The sequence below is a fragment of the Cucurbita pepo genome, chromosome 5 (assembly GCF_057944985.1).
Source record: "Cucurbita pepo subsp. pepo isolate OVF chromosome 5, ASM5794498v1, whole genome shotgun sequence".
NCBI lineage: Eukaryota > Viridiplantae > Streptophyta > Magnoliopsida > Cucurbitales > Cucurbitaceae > Cucurbita > Cucurbita pepo.
In genome coordinates this window covers 4,834,081-4,852,916 of record NC_141802.1, presented here as the reverse complement: position 1 = coordinate 4,852,916, position 18,836 = coordinate 4,834,081, and the positions used below count along the sequence as shown (strand labels likewise).

General features: G+C 37.4%; 3 protein-coding genes across 5 annotated transcripts; all 3 read right to left on the bottom strand.

Moving 5' to 3' along the window:
- Window positions 1-3,964: 3,964 nt before the first annotated feature.
- LOC111795965 (auxin response factor 18) lies at window positions 3,965-8,543 on the bottom strand. The gene is made up of 5 exons (XM_023678621.2): window positions 7,738-8,543; window positions 6,418-7,539; window positions 4,517-5,427; window positions 4,344-4,412; window positions 3,965-4,250 (listed from the first exon to the last, which is right to left on the bottom strand). Exons 2-5 carry the CDS (start codon window positions 7,504-7,506, stop codon window positions 4,169-4,171), a joined length of 2,151 nt encoding a protein of 716 aa, XP_023534389.2. The 5' UTR covers window positions 7,507-7,539; window positions 7,738-8,543; the 3' UTR covers window positions 3,965-4,168.
- A 2,737-nt stretch (window positions 8,544-11,280) lies between these two features.
- On the bottom strand, window positions 11,281-13,539 carry LOC111796011 (UDP-xylose transporter 1). The gene is made up of 7 exons (XM_023678690.2): window positions 12,805-13,539; window positions 12,530-12,714; window positions 12,370-12,437; window positions 12,162-12,294; window positions 11,923-12,084; window positions 11,566-11,835; window positions 11,281-11,478 (listed from the first exon to the last, which is right to left on the bottom strand). The coding sequence occupies exons 1-7, from the start codon at window positions 12,923-12,925 to the stop codon at window positions 11,383-11,385; spliced, it is 1,035 nt and encodes a 344-aa protein (XP_023534458.1). The 5' UTR covers window positions 12,926-13,539; the 3' UTR covers window positions 11,281-11,382.
- A 150-nt stretch (window positions 13,540-13,689) lies between these two features.
- Window positions 13,690-18,037, bottom strand: LOC111796000 (uncharacterized). Of its 3 annotated transcripts, none has more exons than XM_023678672.2 (15): window positions 17,802-18,037; window positions 17,187-17,338; window positions 16,959-17,070; window positions 16,776-16,883; window positions 16,482-16,586; window positions 15,990-16,073; window positions 15,790-15,905; window positions 15,524-15,625; window positions 15,325-15,438; window positions 15,177-15,233; window positions 14,884-14,950; window positions 14,706-14,759; window positions 14,436-14,510; window positions 14,199-14,234; window positions 13,690-14,083 (listed from the first exon to the last, which is right to left on the bottom strand). In XM_023678672.2, the coding sequence occupies exons 2-15, from the start codon at window positions 17,201-17,203 to the stop codon at window positions 13,982-13,984; spliced, it is 1,149 nt and encodes a 382-aa protein (XP_023534440.2). In that variant the 5' UTR covers window positions 17,204-17,338; window positions 17,802-18,037; the 3' UTR covers window positions 13,690-13,981. The 3 variants fall into 3 exon arrangements, with proteins under 3 accessions (XP_023534440.2, XP_023534443.2, XP_086980257.1); XM_023678675.2 differs by having other exon boundaries at window positions 17,187-17,320; XM_087124131.1 differs by having other exon boundaries at window positions 17,914-18,036.
- Between the last annotated feature and the right edge of the window lie 799 nt (window positions 18,038-18,836).

Below are 18,836 nucleotides of genomic sequence, written 5' to 3'. Positions count from 1 at the left end.
GAGTTTCAGTACGTGTTTGGCGGATTTGGAGGAAGTCTCACATCGATTGGAGAAAGGAACGAGTGCCAGCGATGACGCTGGGCCCCGAAGGGGGGTGGATTGTGATGTCCCACGTTGGTTGGGGAGGAGACCAAAACACCATTTTAAAGGTGTGGAAACCTTCCCCTAGCAGACGAGTTTTAAAGCCTTGAGGGGAAGCCCGAAAAGGAAAGTTCAAAGAGGACAATCTCTGCTAGCGGTAGATCTGGGTCGTTACAGTTTGGGCTCAAGTTTGTGGGAGTATTGTTGGAAAGACTCTTTACAAGGAGGTTGAAGAGGGAATTTAGACAAAGAAGCTCGAAAGAGGAGAATCGCAACTCGATTTTTTAGGTAACTTCACGGGTACTATCCAAAGTTTTTTCGAGCAAATTAACCATCAAATGTTAATGGATCTTGTTGATTTAAGAAAAGGACAGAAAAAGCACATAATTGAACAAAATTGAAAGCATGATATGATTATCCTATTATACGAGGACAATTAGAGATTCATGAACTAATTCTTAATCATGAACTCGACTTGAATTGTTGAGCATTTGAATAACATTTTAGAAATGGTTATGATTTACTTGTATGTGTAGAGACTATTAGGGGCTTGCCATTTAATTTCTATTAGTGAACCATTACCATTTAGCATGAGTTTACATTAATACCTTCCTCAGTTGTAGATAGAACTAGGATTGAGCCCAAAAAATGTATGAATCCTATGAGAACCTTATGAACTCATTGTGCAACCACTTATGACTTATTATTCATGATCTTGTTTGGATTAAAGTAAGAGACCATAAATGAGAGTTCACTAAATTGAGGGTCATAGTCTCCTTTATGATGTTTATTTTATGAGGCGTACTAGAGAAATGCAGACTAATCCTTACTAGAGAATTTAAGAACAATGTCCATAATGGTATGAAGAGAACATGAGTTGGAACCGACGTTAGAGTCCCGTCTTGAGAACCTATGAGATATAGATTGATAAAGATGATGATGATGAAAGGACTAATAGAACATATAACCAAGATACCCTAGAACCTTAGAACCTTAAGAACGAACCATGAGAATTGACAATCTAGATAGGGCTAAGAAAATAGAACTCATTACTTCCTTATCGTGACCACAAATCGGGCTTAGGTGAAGCAAGTACACTTAGAGGATAGCCTAAAATATCCTATAACTTAGGTATGAACTCTTAAGTATGAATAAAACACCGAATGAACAACATGAATAAATGAGAATAAGACTTAAGAACAAACTAAGAACTACAACCAAATTACTTACCGAGTATTTTTATACCCATTAATGTTACTTTAGTTCTTTTCAAATGAGACCTAAGTGGAGCAGTTGAGGCGAGGGTGTGCACACGCTTGTGAGGCTTTAGGGCTCAAGATAGTTTGGTGTCTCATATTTGTCGTACTTATATGTTTCTGAACTTAGTTGTTTTAAATTCATATTTTGACATCTTTCTATGGTGTCTCATGTTTTTTGAACTTAGTCGTTTTAAAGTTTTAAATTGTTGTGTTTTTTAAATATCTTAGATAAGTAAATGACGGTCCATGACGTGAGTCTCTTGAAAAGTGAATCGTTACATATCATGAGTATCCCACCAGCTTGGTTGTTCTGAGACAATCACATGATCCTACTATAGGATAACATGCATAAACGTGTCCGTAAACGTGTCCGTAAACGTGTCCGCCGCGACTTAGGACCATTTTCCTCTAAACCTTTTTATTAATTTACTTGGCCTTAAATTTAAAAATGTGAGTAAAAAAAGTAAATAACAAAATGATTTACAAAACCAGACCTAAAAAATTAGTAACTATTGGTTTGAAGTAACCAATTGAATTTGGTCCGAATCATTTATTGGTAATTAAAATTCTGGAAATAAACCCCTTTTCCCTCCCTCCAATAACGACAAAGCTTTCAATTTCCTGCATCGCCAAACAAATTAATAACAAAGAAAGCAAATTATCGTACAAATTTGGAGACGGTTTCATATCGCGAGAAGTAAACAAATATCGCGTGGTCCACAACGATCAAAATCCCTATCAAATACTACCGGAGGATCTGCTCCGTACACGTTAGCGCTCAGATAGCGTACACATCACGCGCCGCGTGTGGTGAAAAAAATTGGTTCGTTAGGACTGTGATGGGGACGCATGCAAGAAAAACTCACCGCACGGGCGGGTATAGACGCCACGTCATCAAATCTCTGTCGCTTGCTACCAAATTACCACTTTGCCCATTATACGACAAACTCACATTCACCCCCTCGACGTGACCACCCACTGCCCGCTGAATTTCCGTTCGTATGCCTGCCCCTGACCTTCTACACCTTTCGTTTTCCGCCTAATTAATCATGTTTTTTTAATATTAATTTCATTAATTACTTCCTTAACTATTCACTAACCAAATTCCACCTCATTTTTAGTTTTTAATTTAGTTTTTATAATTTCATAAATTTTAAAACTTATTGTGAAATCTATTTTTTATCATACTTGATCATGTATATTTTTAAAATTTACGAAAATTATTAATAGAGAGTAAATACATTTTGATTATAAAAAAAAAAAAAAAAACTAAAATAATATTTTTAATCAAATAATAATATAATATAATGGTTTAATTAATGTGGTAAAAGAAGGAGATTGTTGCGTGGGTGGATGGGCATATAATACATTTATTTATTTAAAGTATAATATAATTTTAAAAAATACTACTAAATTATACAACTACTATTTTAAATATGATTTTCTTTACTTTTACACGCATAATAGGCCTTTTTTAAATGATAAATATCTCTATTTTTTTTTATTTAAAAGAGAGCTTAATTAAAAATAATTTTCCCACAAAATATAAATTTTAATGTATTTTGTATTCAATTTAATTTTTTTTGGGACAAAAGTTGTGAGTTGTGGGTTCTTGGATCACGTGTAAAACACAGAAGTTGCTTAATGTCAAAGTTAAAGAAATATATATATATATATATATAATCCATGAAAATGACACCCATTAACACAACCCAAAATACCCTTTTTCTCTCCTAATTTATTTATTTATTTATTTATTTATATTTATGTTATGACTCACCATTCAACTTCGTGCTATAAGCGAGCATTTTTAAGTATTTTTACTGCTTCTTTTAATTAAAAAAAAAAAAATAATAAGATCATGTTATTTTCAAAACGATCGATAGGTAACTTGACTTATTCTAATGAGAAAGTAAATGTATCAATATCTGACCTAGTTATATCCGTTGATTAGATTAGTATTTTATTTTCATTTTTTTTAGGCAAGAATTGTATAAATAATAATAATATAAAAAGTGATTGGGTTGGCGGTAAGTTCAAAATCATTGACCAATTGTCTGCTTTTAGTTTCACATTGGGATCATCATCAGCAATTAATTATGGATTTGTATTAATGGATGTTATATATTATAATATTAATGTGATTAATTAATGTAATTAATAAAATTGAGTTTGAATGAAAAAGAGGAGGGGGTGGAGAGTCAAACCTCCGACTCCCAAGCAGCTGCACCATGAAACAAGCACAAGCTCAAGCACCAAAACGGCGACACAAAAAGGTGGACGCCACGTGACTTCTGCCCCATTCCCACGTGTGCCTGCTTTGGACTTCCAACTTAAATTTTAAAATATTATTCTTATTTGCACAAAACCCCCTTTTCTCTTCATAATTCAAATCCAACCCCCCAATTTTTTTTTAATCACTTGCCCTACACACTGTCATTCATTCATTCAGGTGTAGTACCGGTTTGGTATAAAACATTATGCATTTAATTCCCTTCCCCAATCCATGTGCAAAGCTTATCCATTTAATAGACCCATTTTAAAAATGGTGGGCCTGAAGGCAATACGTAACGGGTCAAAGTAACTATTATAGGGATCTAAATGGAAGTTCAGCTGGAATGATATCGGGGTCAAAACATGCATAACATTAGGAGGCATTAAGATCGAGTTAGACATTATGAACAGTTGCATTTGATGATACATAGTAAATAAGAGAAGAAGATGGGTGATGAAATGATTGAAAATAAAGGTAGCAGAATTCTGCAGATAGTGTTGTTGGGTTCATCATTCGTTCTTATATCACAAACACAATCAGAAAAGAGGCGAGGCTATGCAAATATGCTCAAGGGGCCCGTCTTGTTTGAGGAATCTAATCCATTTTCACCACTTCGCAGTCCATCCATCAATCTCCTACAAACAAATTTTCAACCAAAATTCATTCTTTTCTTCTAACTTGCATACATACAGCTACAACAAACATGGCACCAACAAATCGAAACTTACCTTCCGACCATCTTGTCCGACCCCGAGTCAGTTAGAATCGTCAGTCTTCTAGCTGTTTTGATAAAATCACTGAAATCAAAAGGAAGAACACGATTGAATGAAATCATATGCGAGGAACATGGTGAGTGAGTGTGTAAGAGAGAAATCAACTAACAGAATTGTTGATATGATACCTGAATGGTTTGTCTCCAGCTTGTTTGACAGCACCTGTTGCATCTTGGTAAAGGACATGGCTAAGAATGTCTGGTTTCTCCATTCCGAACATGTTTGCCAGCCTCCGGTATAGTTCTTCATACGAGCCAATGACCGAAAGGTTAAGCGTTCGGCCTACATCTTCTGACTCCATGAATACCTTGCAGTGACCGATGTCTAGGCCGAGTTCAGTGGCTTGATAACCCTGGTACCATGGAAATCCAGCTCCCGGTGACTTGTTTGGAGATATCTGCTGCTGCTTGAAAGTGTATCCTGAGCCATCAGATAGGAATTTCACTCTCTCCAAATTCACGTCTAAGGAACTTTTCTCGGTCCGAGGTGAGTGAACGTCACCGGAAGAGCTGCGTGTGATTTGCTGTTCAGTGAGTATAGGTTGACCAAAGAGTAAAAACTGATACTTCTTCACAGAATCGGATCGTTCCAACTTCGGACCAGTGTTCTCCGCATTGAGCAGTGCCGACGAGTTCTGACTGCCGCTGCCTCTGTGGTCTGTAACCGATCTATGGGAAATTCTGGAGTGAAAATCAAGCTGCTGAAAACTGGATGGAAGCAGCCCAAGTTGAAGTTTGTTGTTGAGATGGAAATCTGAGGAAGATATTCCAAATTGAGTATGCCTGGCTCCCTGTATGCCTACAGAAGTGTTATCAGATAAACAACACATGGGACTGCTTGGCCTAAGGGTATTGCTTGGAAACGACGACAATTGGAATTGGCTGTCGAGGGGAAAGTCGGGGTGTTGAGGTAGTCGAAACTTCTTTCTTGGTGGAGAGAATGGTGATAGTTGAATGACGGGCATGTTCGATACCAGTTCGACCAACCATGGGCTAACACGCTTCACGTTCTGTAGCAAATCTGGCTCGTCCCACGTCACCTGCAGTAGTAGGTTTTACCACACATAAATCCAAGAACAAGATATCAACAAAATTGTAGCTTACCATTGAGCCTATAGTAATAAACCAATCGTTTCAAGATACATTGAAATTTACTGCTTGGTGGCTGATACAAGAAATGGCAATTTAAACGCCCTATAAACCACTGTACTTCAACAGTGCCACTAATTTAAAGGCCCTATAAACCACTGTACTTCAACAGTGTCACTAACTAATATAATTCATGTAACAGCCCAAGCCCACCGTCCGCTAGGGAGAACTTTTCACACTCTTACAAGGAATGTTTTGTTCCCCTTTCTAAACAATGTGGGATCTCACAATCCACGGCCGCTGGAACACAGTCCGGTGAATGGCTCTAAAACCATGTGTAACAGCCCAAATCCACTACTAGCATATATTGTCCTCTTTAGGTTTTTCCTTCCGTGCTTTCCCTCAGGATTTTAAAACATGTCTACTAGGGAGAGTTTTCCACACCCTTGTAAGGAATGCTTCATTACCCTCTCCAACCAAGGTGGGATCTTACAATCCACCCCATTAGGGGACTATGACTATGAATTCATTTGTAAGAGCCCAAACCCACCACTAGTAGATATCGTACTCTTTGGGCTTTCCCTTCCGAGCTTCCCCTCGGAGTTTTAAAACGCATCTACTAGGGAGAGGTTTCCACACTTTTATAAGTAATGCTTCGTTCCCCTCTCCAACCAGTGCGGGACTCACAAATCAGCTCTTGAATTCAAGCAAAACAAGTTCATCAGCAAGCCCAAATAGAGAATGAACGATATGTCAAAAGGCAAATAAACCCAGAAAGAGTATCATCTTTATGAGCTCCTAGAAATCTTAAAATTCACGAAACTGAAACTATGAATACATAGAACCAGACAAAATCAGAACTTTGGTACTAAAAAGCAGCATGGCAGTTGAATAAATGCAGTTCAGTGACAGTCCGGATCAGAGGAGGAGGAGGAGATTACCTGAAGAAGCCGCCATGGAGAATTCGGCCAGCGGATAGGATCAGCAACTTGAACAGAGGAAATGGTGCCCATAAACCAACTAATCCGAGAAGAATCCTCAGTTTCAAATGGCATCTTGAACCTCATACCAGAGCACCACTGGATTCTCATGGCGGCTCGAACCGATGAGGCCTTAACACAGAACTCCGGCGTGCTGGCGCGTGGGTAATAAACCACCTCAAACGCCTGCCCACTCGCTGCCAGCGCCGCCGCTTCAATCACTGATTCTGGCCTAACTTTGCCTTTTCCCCTCAAATTCCCACCACCATTAGAACTCAAAGACCCTTTTCTACTCAACTTGTTGTCCTCATCTCTCAGAAACATCGTCAACCCACCGTAGGGTGGGATGCTATTTCCACCGCCGGGATTCCAGCCATATGGGTGATCAGCAGCACACCCAATTGCCCGTTTGGCTCGCCGGATTCCAACACAGAGGTCGCCATTTTTGGATCTCAGAAAAACAATCGAATCGCCGGCGACAAGCTTCTTCTGATTGACAAAACTACTCCACCCAGTAGTTAATAAATGCCGACGAGGCGTCCCCCTGTAAATTTGCCGAAACTTCCAAACCTCGCCGTGGACATCCTTAGCAATCACCGTCTGAACCGGCGGATCCGCCGTGTAATCCAGCCTCGGAAATATCGTCTCCGCACAGTACCTCGGAACCGAGAACCCACCGCCGTTGTTAGCATCGGATTGGGTCAACGTTTTGGCAAAGGAAGCCGGTTTCTCCATGTTATTCTCAGACCCATTACTCCCAAAACCACCCTCTTCCTCGCAATTAATTTCGTTATTCGCCAGTGGAACCAGTCGTACATTCGCATAAACTTCATCCGTTTCATGATCAGCCAAGAACTTGACGGCGAGCACTCTACATGGAATAAGCGGCGGGATTCTAAGTGAAGAAGTGAAATCGACGGCGGCCTGAGCGTGCTCGGCATGACCCTGAGGGAAGTAAAAGACCTTGGAGTTAATAGCAGGCATCTGGACCATGCCTCCCGCACAGGCATGCCATAGTTGAGGATCCAAGTTCTTATCCGCTTCTTTCATTCGAATGATTGCGTTTTCCCCCAAATGCAATGCCTGAGAAAAGGGAAAAAAAAAATCAAAACTACTGAGGAACAGTGCCTTCAAAGTTGAATGAAATTAAACATCCTCCGTGTTTAATTTATAACCAGGCAAACAAAGCGACTTACATTAACTGATCAAAATCGAGAACCCAAGGCTATAGCCATGAAATAATTGAATCGGGATTTATTGTAACGAAAAAATTATTCTCACCTTACTCTGTTGAAATGGGACAGGAAATCCCAGTTCTGTTTATCGCCAATAATACAGATTCCTTGATTGAAAGAACAAACAGATTTGCCTTACCAAGAACAGTCGAAAATAAAAACGAAGCTCAGAGTCGGAATGTGAGAATCAAACTCAAAAGGCTCAGATTCAGCATCTTCAGTTGCTTCAAGTTCATAGATAAAAAGTCAAATACAACCCAGAAAACGAAATTCCAAAAGAAACCCAAATGATTTCAGAAACAGACACGATGATGTGAGTGAGAAGCAGAGGTGATTTCAGTCAAAACCCAGGAAGGAGAAGAAGAAGAACAACAACAAACCCAGTAAACAAAGAACACCAAAAAGAAGAGAAACCCGTCAAGAACAAACCCGTTCCCCTTCTTCTTCTTCCTCTTAAGCATTCAAAAGACAGAAGAAAAGGGCAAAAACAGAGAGGCCAAAGTGGCGTCAGATCAAAGAGAGAGGACGATTAAAAGATGATCCGGCGACGATCTGATCCCAAATAGCGAGGGGTTTTCTTGGTTGAAGGAAACAAACAAAACAAAACAAAACAAAACAACCAAACAAACAAAGAATCAAAGAATCTGAAAACAAGGAAAACGAAGGGAAAAGAGAAGGGAGGGGGGGGGGGGGGGGATTATGGGTATTGTTGGATTGGATTCGTATCGTATTATCGTATCGTGGGATGGATTAAAAGGGAATGAAATGGTGGATTGACGATGAACATCAAATTCCAAAACAAAGAAACAGCACAGTGAATGAAGAAGCAGGACGACACAGATGCCCTTTTCCCGTTTTTACTCTCTTCTTTTACTCTTCAGCTGACTCTGTGTATTTATTTCTTTCGCGCGTGTTCTTCACCTCCTCACGCGCTCTCCCCTCCTCTTTTTTCTTTTTATCCCTTTTTAGATCAACTTCCAAAATCATTTTATTTCATTTATTACAACCACACCCACAAAACTATCTTAAATGAAGGGTTTAATTTATTAAATTAAAATTTTTAAAAAAGTAATTTCTCTATTTTTTTTTTAAATGTTATTTTTATAGTATTGAAGGCTATAGCTTTAAGCATTTAAATATATATAGTAAGTAAAAAATATATTTAGGCTTTAATTAAAAATAATAATAACAGTCAGCACTATATTAATTCATGTCTTTCTATTTTCTGCACTATATTAATTATTTAAAATAGAAAGTGGGATTAAAAAAAGAAAACCCAAGAGAGATGAGTTATTAATAATGGGTGATTTTCTTTTTTTTAATTGTTTTTTGTGAAAAACAAATGGATGAAACAATTAATTATTATCTACTGATAATTAATATTCATGTGCTTTAATTAGAAAATTTTAATTAATGCGTTGTGAGCACCATCCTACTCTTCTCTACCACTTAATTTTAATTACTGCTTCCAACCCAAATTTTAATATTATTTTTACTCCTTGACATTTGTCGATGAATTTTCAAGTTTACCATTAGTAAATATTGTCCACTTTGACCCGTTATGTATTATCGTACGATTTTAAAACGCGCTTATTATGGAGAGAGTCTAACCCTACTCCAACCAGTGTCTTGCAATGTCTAGTGATGGGCTCTGTTACCATTTGTAATAATCAAAACCCACTACTATTAAATACTATTCACTTTGACTTCTTATGTATCGTCGTGAGTCTCACGGTCTCAAAACGTGTCTGCAATGAAGAGATTTCCATACCCTTTTAACGAATGATTCGTTCTCCTCTCCAACCGACATGAGATCTCACATCCATATCAATGAAAATTACGGAGTATTTTTAATATTTAATTTGTTTATGGACACTGAAAAACGACATGACGACATGGGATACGACACCCACATCCTTTTGTGTGACCAAATTTAAAATAAATAGACATTAAAAAAAAAAAAATTAGGATGATTGGAGGAGACAGAAGGGGGTCTTGGGTGAAGGTAGTAACGTGAATGCCGACATGTCGCATCAGGAGGAATTGGACAAAGTTTATGACAAGTATTGGTGAATCGCTGTCATGAAAGTGATGATGACGTGGCAGAGGAAAGGGTAGGGTTTTAGGGTTTTGTAGGAAAAGGAAAAAGAAAAAAGAAAAAAGAAAAAAGAAAAAAAAAAGTGAGAAAGAAAGAGATTGAAAATGTAGAGTTAGTTGGGTTTTGGAACCAACATTGATACCGACATAGGGATTAAAGATAGATAGTTAAAAGAGATGACCTCTCAATTAATGCAACCCTACTACTACTAATAGATATCAACCACATTCATGAGCATGCCCCTTTTTCATTTTATCCCTAATGTATGTATCTCTTTCAATTTTTTAGTTGATTCATAATTCAACATGATATTCGAACAATTTTAAATTTTTTGATTGGTGGGTGATTTTAATGGTAAGATTTGTTATTGAATATATATTAATGAAAGAGGAAATGCGTGAGATCTCACGTTAGTTGGATAAGGGAATGAAGTGTTACTCATGTTTTAAAACCTTGAGAAGAAGTCTAGAAGAGAAAGCACAAAAAGGACAATATATGCTAATGAGGGTTTGGGTTGTAACAATGGTATTAGAGCCAGGTATAGGGCGGTGTGCCAGTGAAGATATTAGGCCTCCCGTCAGGTTGATAGGGAGGTGGACTGTGAAATCTCACATCAGTTTGATAAAGGAGTGAAATACTTCTTATAAGGGTCTATAACCCTCTTTCTAGCCGATGCGTTTTAAAACTTTGAGGGGAAGTCCAAAAATGAAAGCTTAAAGAAGACAATATGGGAAGAGGACAATATCTGTTAGCGGTGGGTTTGAGTTGTAGCAATGACATTAGAGCCAAGAATTGAGCAATGTGCTAGCGAGGATGCTGGATCCCCAAGGGGTGGATTGTGAGATCCCACATCGATTGTACATAAACGAAACATCCTCTCCCTAGCAGATGCGTTTTCTTTAGTGGAAGCCCAGAAGTAAAAGTCCAAAGAGGACAATATCGGCTAGTGGTGGGCTTGGTTTGTAATAATGGTATTAGATCCAAGTACCGGGCAATGTGTCAACGAGGACGCTGGAAATTCAAAGAAAGTGGATTGTGAGATCTCACATCGATCAGACAGAAAATCGAAGCATTTCTTATAAAGGTGTGAAAACTTCTTACTAATAGACATGTTTTAAAATCTTGAGAGATCGTTATAACAGTGTAAAAATCTCTCACTAGCGTTTTAAAATCTTAAAGGAAAACCTAGAAAAAAAACTAAAAAATGACAATATCAGCTACCGATGTACTTGAACCAATGCAAACAAAAAAAAAAACACAAAAATGAAAATGAAAAGGTGCATCATTTAAAAAAGAAGAGGCTTAAGTTGGGCCTAAGTGCTATCAAATTGTTAGTGTGGGCCGCCTATACCGACAAGTTGCAGTCACCCATTACGGCTTCCACGCCACTGCCAAACCCATGTGATCCAATTTCATTCTCCTCTCTCTCTCTCTCTCTCTCCCTCCCTCCCTCCCTTCTATGCACAAACAAAAAGAATTTAGATTTAGACGAGTACGAAAATGGGTGTGTGTTTATTTCAAGAATTCAAATCCATCTTTCCCTCACAAAACAAAAAAACAAAACTTTCTTCACAATATCTAAATACATCTTAATTACACCAGAGAATCCTTGTTTGATTTCTTCACTTCATGGCTTTCTTTATCTTGATGAACTCCTGCTAGAAGAGCTGCAGTTTCCTTATCTTTTATCTGAAACAAATCCAAATCCAAATCCAAACCCAATTTTAGATATAATCCAGCGTAAACACATCGTTGCAAACAGATATCCGGTAGTACCTGAGATCCTAAACAGAGGTCACCCTGCTTCTTTTTACTCTCTTGGGTACAAAAATATGAATACAATCCCATCCCAGCAATGGCTACTAGAATTCCAATGAGGTTCCTCTCAGTGAAGGGGTCATGAAGAAGAGTATAGCCAAATCCAAGAACAAGGCAAGTCTTGAGGTGACCGAGCACCTGGTATGTCACCGGCGACGTCTTTCCAATCACCAAAAACGTGCTAAAGTTGACAGACACAGATATCAAACAAGAAAGGATGATAAACGCCTGCATGTGCAACATCACCGGCATTCATCTAAAAGAAGAGAATTATAAGAACAATGCAATGAAACCAGTGGACAGTAACTAACATACCAGCACCACAGGGGAATACTTGTAAGCAAACACGTTTTTGTTGGTAAGACATTGGTCTAAGAAAGGGCCAGAGACGAACAGAATGGCTGCTTGAAATGGAGCAGACTGATACAGCAGCTGGGTAGAAGAAACACTCAGCCTCTTCTGTATAGTGTTGGTTAGCTGAATCAAACACCAAGTTAAGAAATAACACAAGAAATTCTTGAAAGTTTATGCATACAAAGAAGGGAAAAGGATACAATTTGGCCAACACAGGTTGTTATGATAGCCAAGAGAGAAAGAACAGTGCCCATGAAATTGAGCTGGAGATCAGTGATAGAGGCAATGCCAACTCCAACCAGCAAGAGGAAAAGAGAGAGCCTAATCTTGGAGCTGCAACAAGAATCCAAGTGAGAAATATGAACTGTTCTTTGTGAGTGGAATGGGCAGAGGAGAAAAAGTTTGTACCTGAATTGTTTCTTAAGGAATATAGTCTCTAACATAACAGTGAATGGTATGATTGCAAGTTTTGTCATCTGTAGAGGAAAACAAACCCCACCCCCACAAGGTTAAACCATAATTATTGTAAAACTATCGATCAGTTTGCTAGAGAACTCATGAACCCAACCTGGTAGAATCCAACAGAATTGAATCCCAAGCTCAAGTTAAGAAATCCAATGGAGATGCCATTGAGCATCCCAAAGAGCACGACGGTCTTTGTGTCGATGGGTTTGGATTCGAAGAAATTTAAGCGATGAGCGACGTGAAGAGTACAATATGTGACCATCAGATGCCAACTAGTTAGAGTAGTTGCTGCAATATAGAAAGTGAACATGTTATGATCGGATCCGTTTTATAGGCTAAACTACGACCAAATGCTTAAGAATTGGATAGAATACGTACCGAAAGGGAAGCCGAGGTTGCTCATGAGAGCTTTGTTACAGATAACAATGGACACAGAGGATGCTACTGAGAGGAAGAGTGCCCCAACGACACCCAGTTGGAAATTTGAGATTTCTCCCATTTCTGATATCAAAGTTGAAACGATCAATCAAACAAAACAAGCAAGTGTGCTTTGAGTGAGAGATGTTCAAGATTTCATAGGCTGCTACAACATCATTCAATTGGTAGTTTGGAAGAGAGATTGAAAGCTTGAAGGAGAATGTAGGATCGTGGTGGCTTATATTTTTGGTGGGGCGGGGGAGGGGGGATGAAAGGTTGGTGCCTACCGCTTAAAGAAAGAGTGTGTGTGTGGAAGAAAGCAAAGCAGCAACCATAACCCTCAAAGCCCTCCATTTTCAAATTACAGTTACAGTGCCTAACATTTTGATCTGAAACGACCAACACACCCATCTCGTGCGATTATCGCACGATTATGACGTAATTCACTTAACAAATATAATTACTCTCTAAAAAAATAAAATAAAATAACTTAACTAAACACTATTGGATGTTTTGAAGCATATGCTTAATATTGAGTCTTAGTAGACAAGTCAGGATGGTGAACTGAACATTCAGTTGTCTATCAATGCAAGCAAAAGAAGTTGGGTGTCTGAAAACTCCATTATTGTTAGGTGAGGAACCTTGGATCTTACTCCAAGGCTAAGCCACCAGACTTAGCATTGTTAAGCCTTCAATAAAGGGTTCTCTTAATGACGGCAACCATATCTTAGTTTCAAATAAATATTACCAATGGTCGATCGTCATCTCCGGTGACAGATGGGCAGTCGACATTAGATCAGCAGGATTCTGGACACTGTAACTAAATTCAAACGGGGAAAAAAGTAGTAAAAAAAACAAACAACTTGTGTTGTATTCATATTACTTCTTTCCTGAAACAACTTGGGTATATTGACTCCCATCACCCAAACATTGACACACTACATAGAACGAAACCGGTAATAAAATGACTTGATGTGTATTTTGCTTTTATATGAATTATTTCTCCATCACTAAACAAAATGAAAATCCTGTAACAAATGAATCAGAGAGAGATCTCGCTCAAGGACACCATTGGAGAAGCCCTCAAGGTTAGAAGAGGACATGTACATGTGACAGGTTCAGAAGAGAGGTCTCTCTTCTATAAACGTTTGGCCTTATTAATCTGAGCCAGATATGCTTTGTCCGCATTTGCAAGCCGAGATTGGAACTCAGTCCATTCAGTTCTGCACCTTGCTCTCACCTGCAAGGTCAAAACAAGGAACAAATAACAAGTTTAGTTGGTCTGACAAAATACAAGAGATTGAACCCAGGTATAGAAATTCGCATACTAAAGACTAGCTATCATTGATATTTACCCCTTCCCATGGAGCCTTCCCGTTCTCAGATTTTCCCTGAAAGTAAATAGATAATTAAGTATAAAATATCAAACATATGGAACCTATTTCAAAAAGATACCTAAATTTAAGAGGTGAAGAGCAAAGGAAAATAAGGAAACATAGACAATAACACAGATACAATACGAGTGTCTGCATTTGCATCCACACATGAAGCCAAATAGATAATAACACATATGGCATGTAAATGTAACTCACCTGACTCCCAAGAGAAGGAATTACTTGATGAACAATCCACTGCGAATCAACTACACCAATTTTCTCATGTGCAGGCTGCAGGAAAGGAACCCATCAGAACAAAAGAGCTGATCTCATGATCTCATACAGAAGGTATATGCATAAAAGATAGACCTTTAATTTTTATTTTTCAACAATGCTCCTTGAAAGGAAGCTGTTAAAAACCAGATAAAAAAAAATGGCAGACAAAAGGCTCACAAAAGGGATAACAATAGGAGAGAAATTACTGACCTCTATACATCTTCTGAGAGCGAAGTCTAATCCCCATCCATGTACCAAATCATTCTACAAGTAAATAACTACTGAGATGAGATATAGCAAGTAAAAAAAAAAATCTTAAGGTCACAAGTAGATGCAAAAGTTTATAGATCATCAAGCAACACTGCCGTATTATGTAGTAACAGTACACCTGAATTAAATGCCAAACACATCTCCACGCTTCACGCGAAAAAACAGGAGCCATAATTTCTACAAACCTGTGACATTTGAAACCAGTGATCTACTAATGAGGACATCATATGACTAGATCGGCACCAGTTAGTAGTTCTCCACTAAACATAATATCTCATAGTACTCCATATAGAAAAGATATTGACCACTTTAAGTGCATCAACTACTTTTAAGTTCATCCATGTACAAAGTTCTCGGCTTATAATATTCTGCTAAGGAAGAGAAACATAATTGGGCTAGAAAAAAACTTACGCAGCACATGGAGGCAACTGAGGGTCACTACACCAGCCTGGTTTCTCTTCCGTCTCCCTATTTCACCATTGGAAACGTGCATGTCAGTATCCAAAGTATATATGAAAGGTGAGAATCTAATATACCACCCAAAGAGAAAATAGCATACTTATGAACCTCTCTGTCACCTCTCCTCTTTGTCATCTCCCATGTCAGTCCATTATTAGGCTCAAGTCCAGGTTGGGAGATTTCCAGACCATGCTTTTTCACTAACTCAATATACCTGATTGTCAAATCAATATGAGCAAGCTATAATAAATAGCATCGGACCAAACGTCACCAAAAGGATAAAAGAAAAATATGCTTACTTCTCTGCATTAAAATGTTCAACTCCAAGGTCTTCATCCCATATAAAAATATAATCATATGCAGCTACAACATCTGGGTGCAAAAACCTTTTTGCGTACCACCTGGAGTGCAAAAGAAAAAAGAAATAAGAAAACAAAAAACTGAATCTTCTTCTTTCGTAAGATCTTAAATATCCATTTTTCAATAAAAATGTGATTCAGGTTCCAATTGTAACAAAAATTATACAGGATGAAATACCCAAACCATACAAAATATCAGAACTTACCATTTTGTTTGTTTCCTGACACTGATATGGATTGCAGTCTTTGACCACTCAAACTGATCCCACTCAGTAGTCAGGCCGTCATAGTGAAACAGCACAATTGTAAAATTATCAGAGAACTGATACAACAAGATCAAACGTGAGCCTTCACAAGGTAGTTATTTGTATAAACAATATGAACAACAATTGTCAATATATATAACCTTTTTCACTGCTGCATCAATATTTTTTCTCTGATCAAAGCCCACAGTGAATGTAACCAAGTACTTCGGTTTTTTATCGAGATCCTGCATATTTAAGGGCTTTCGGTATAGGCTTAAATCATTTCGAGGCAATTAAGTTGCAATGTTGATAAGAAAAAGATCCTCTACAGCTAATATCAGATGCAGAAATAGATCATACAAAAATTGGCTATTAGAAATTATGATAAAGCTCCTCTGCTCCCCCCACTTATCCCTAAAAAATTACACAAATTTAAGGATATTATTGATAGACTTAACGGAATCGCTAAAAAATTACACAAAAAATTGCCACTGTTAAAAATGAACTGTAAATTATTTTGAGAGCGGATAGAGCCATTTCCATATAAAGAGGAAACAACAAAACATTTAGAACGTGTTCCAAGTTCTTTCTAAAAATAAGAACTCGAGATCAACCAACAATGATAATTTGGCTAGACATTAATGCACATATACCTCACTGGGGTTACCCCATAATCTGCGTAAATAAAAATCAGATTCGGATGCAACAATTTCGGGAGGTAATGACTCTGCACCACGAGGATTTGTTGGCACATATATCTGGTAGATTATAAATAAAATAAGAGAAATTGTGAGAAACCAGCAATTTATTAGAACCATAACAAACACATTTAGATAGTCAAACTTTTGCGCCCATTTATCAATAAACAGAAGGCAAAAAATGTCTGCATGAAATTTTAGTTTTTTTCTTTTCCCCTAAAGAATAATTGCTGAATTCAACAATAATACCTTAGATGTTTTGTTTATTCCAGGTATCTCAGTTATTCTGATACTAGGAGATCTTTGCACATCAATGGCTACATCAAGAGATGATATAAGGCTTGAAGGTAAGTTAATCTGTAAATTTTGAAATATATCAAATGGATGTAGGCATAAGGGGCTGCATTGACATTCAGATGAAGCGAAGCACACCTTATTTAGAGACACTAAAGGAAATGAAGCACCAAGAAAATATCCAAAGACCACTCCCACTAAAGTTGTGAGCATAATCCTTGCACTGTCATTTGTTTTTCTAGTTCCTCCACTGTGAAGAGAATATGAAAGCCAATAAACCACATAAACTAGCACAGTATGAAAAACTAACAGAAAAATGACAAGGAGACAATACACAAATAAGACGAACAACTAGCATATGTATACCGGTGTCCGGTTCCCATAGTTGTAATGAAATGTCAAGTATACCAACTCAAAAGGCTCGATCTCTCTGATAATTATCAATTTTGTAAGCGATTTGCCAAGGCAAAGACGATGTTCCTAGACAGTGAAAGTCTAATCTGCACAAAGTCGAAGCCCTGAAAGTTTAAACAAAAGACAGCGAAATTACGAGAATCACCATCGGTCAGGTTCATCCATTCGTAATGCTAATTAATTGAAATCCAGAAAAGGACGGAAACAGAATTCAAGTAAGTAATTCGCAGGAGATAGAGAAAACGAGATTCACATGAAAAACAAGCTGCACAATAGAACAAATATGAATAGATGCATACAATAACCGATATGAATGGCGAAAGAAACTTAAAATCACAATGTATAAATGTCCAATAAGACCGGAAAAAATCGCATTAATTCTAGAAACCTCAGGCATTCGAATCCGAAAGATGTACAAAACAACTGATCTAATAATTCCGTCGGCATTAACAACTGTAACGTAAATGTTATTAGAAACCAAATCGCCGAAAGAAATCAAATAAAAGGAAAAGGAACAGAAGAAATGGACAAAAAAAAGCAATGGAAAACTGCAGAATGAAGCGTTACCGGGAAAAGTAAATCACGAAAAGAACCGCGGAGAAGGAAGCACCTGGCGGCGGGTTAGCAAGGATTCGCCAGTTTTACTCTTGGATTGGTTTGATTCGAGTGAGAAAATTACCTTTACTTGTGAATTTCATCAAGAAATCGTAACGCTACGCAGCGTCTCTTTGATGGCTCCCGCTTACCTGCATGCCGCGGGTGCCGGGCTGGAGCAACCGACGTTTTGGACGTGTCTTTGTTTCTGAAATATGTTTCAAAATTGGTCATTTTAGCTGTATATAAATTAAATAAAACATTTTACTTTTAGATTAAACATTTACCCTTTTTATTTATTTATTTTTAAATAAATATTATTATTTATAATCATTCATTTTGCAAAATTAAATAATAATAATAACAATAATAATATATTTTTTAAATAAAAAAATGGGGGCAGAGAAATTCTTTGTCCCTAAAAGGACATACACATTTTTTTTATTTATTAAAAAGTCTCTTAAAAAATCATTTCCCTCTCTTTTTAATTTGAAAGATAGTTCTTTCTTTTTCTAGATTAATACCTATTTTCAAAGTTACTTTTTCTTCAAATAATAATAATAATAATAATAAAACTATTAAATTAAAAAAAAATTGCATTCATAAATTTTTATTTTGATAAATTAGTATAACCCAGACAGTGTAGAGCCTCACGATTTTTAAAACGTGTCTAGGAGAGATTCTCCAGGAAGGATAATCTACCCTCTTTAAGGGCCATACCTTTTATAGGAAGGATAATCTACCCTTTTAAGGGTCATTATCTTCACTGTTCCACTGCCGTCCCACTACCCAGTGTCTAACTCTGATAGTAAAAAAAAAAATATAGGAGTATATTTGTAAGACATTACTAAATTTAATTAAATATATAAATTTGAATGTGAGACATTCCCTAATTAAAATTAAAATGTAGTCAACACTTATAATTAATATTTTTAAAGTGACAAAAGACAAAGGGAAGGGGCTCTCCTTGGGGGAAGAGGATCAGTCTGACATAGTCCACGCTAATAT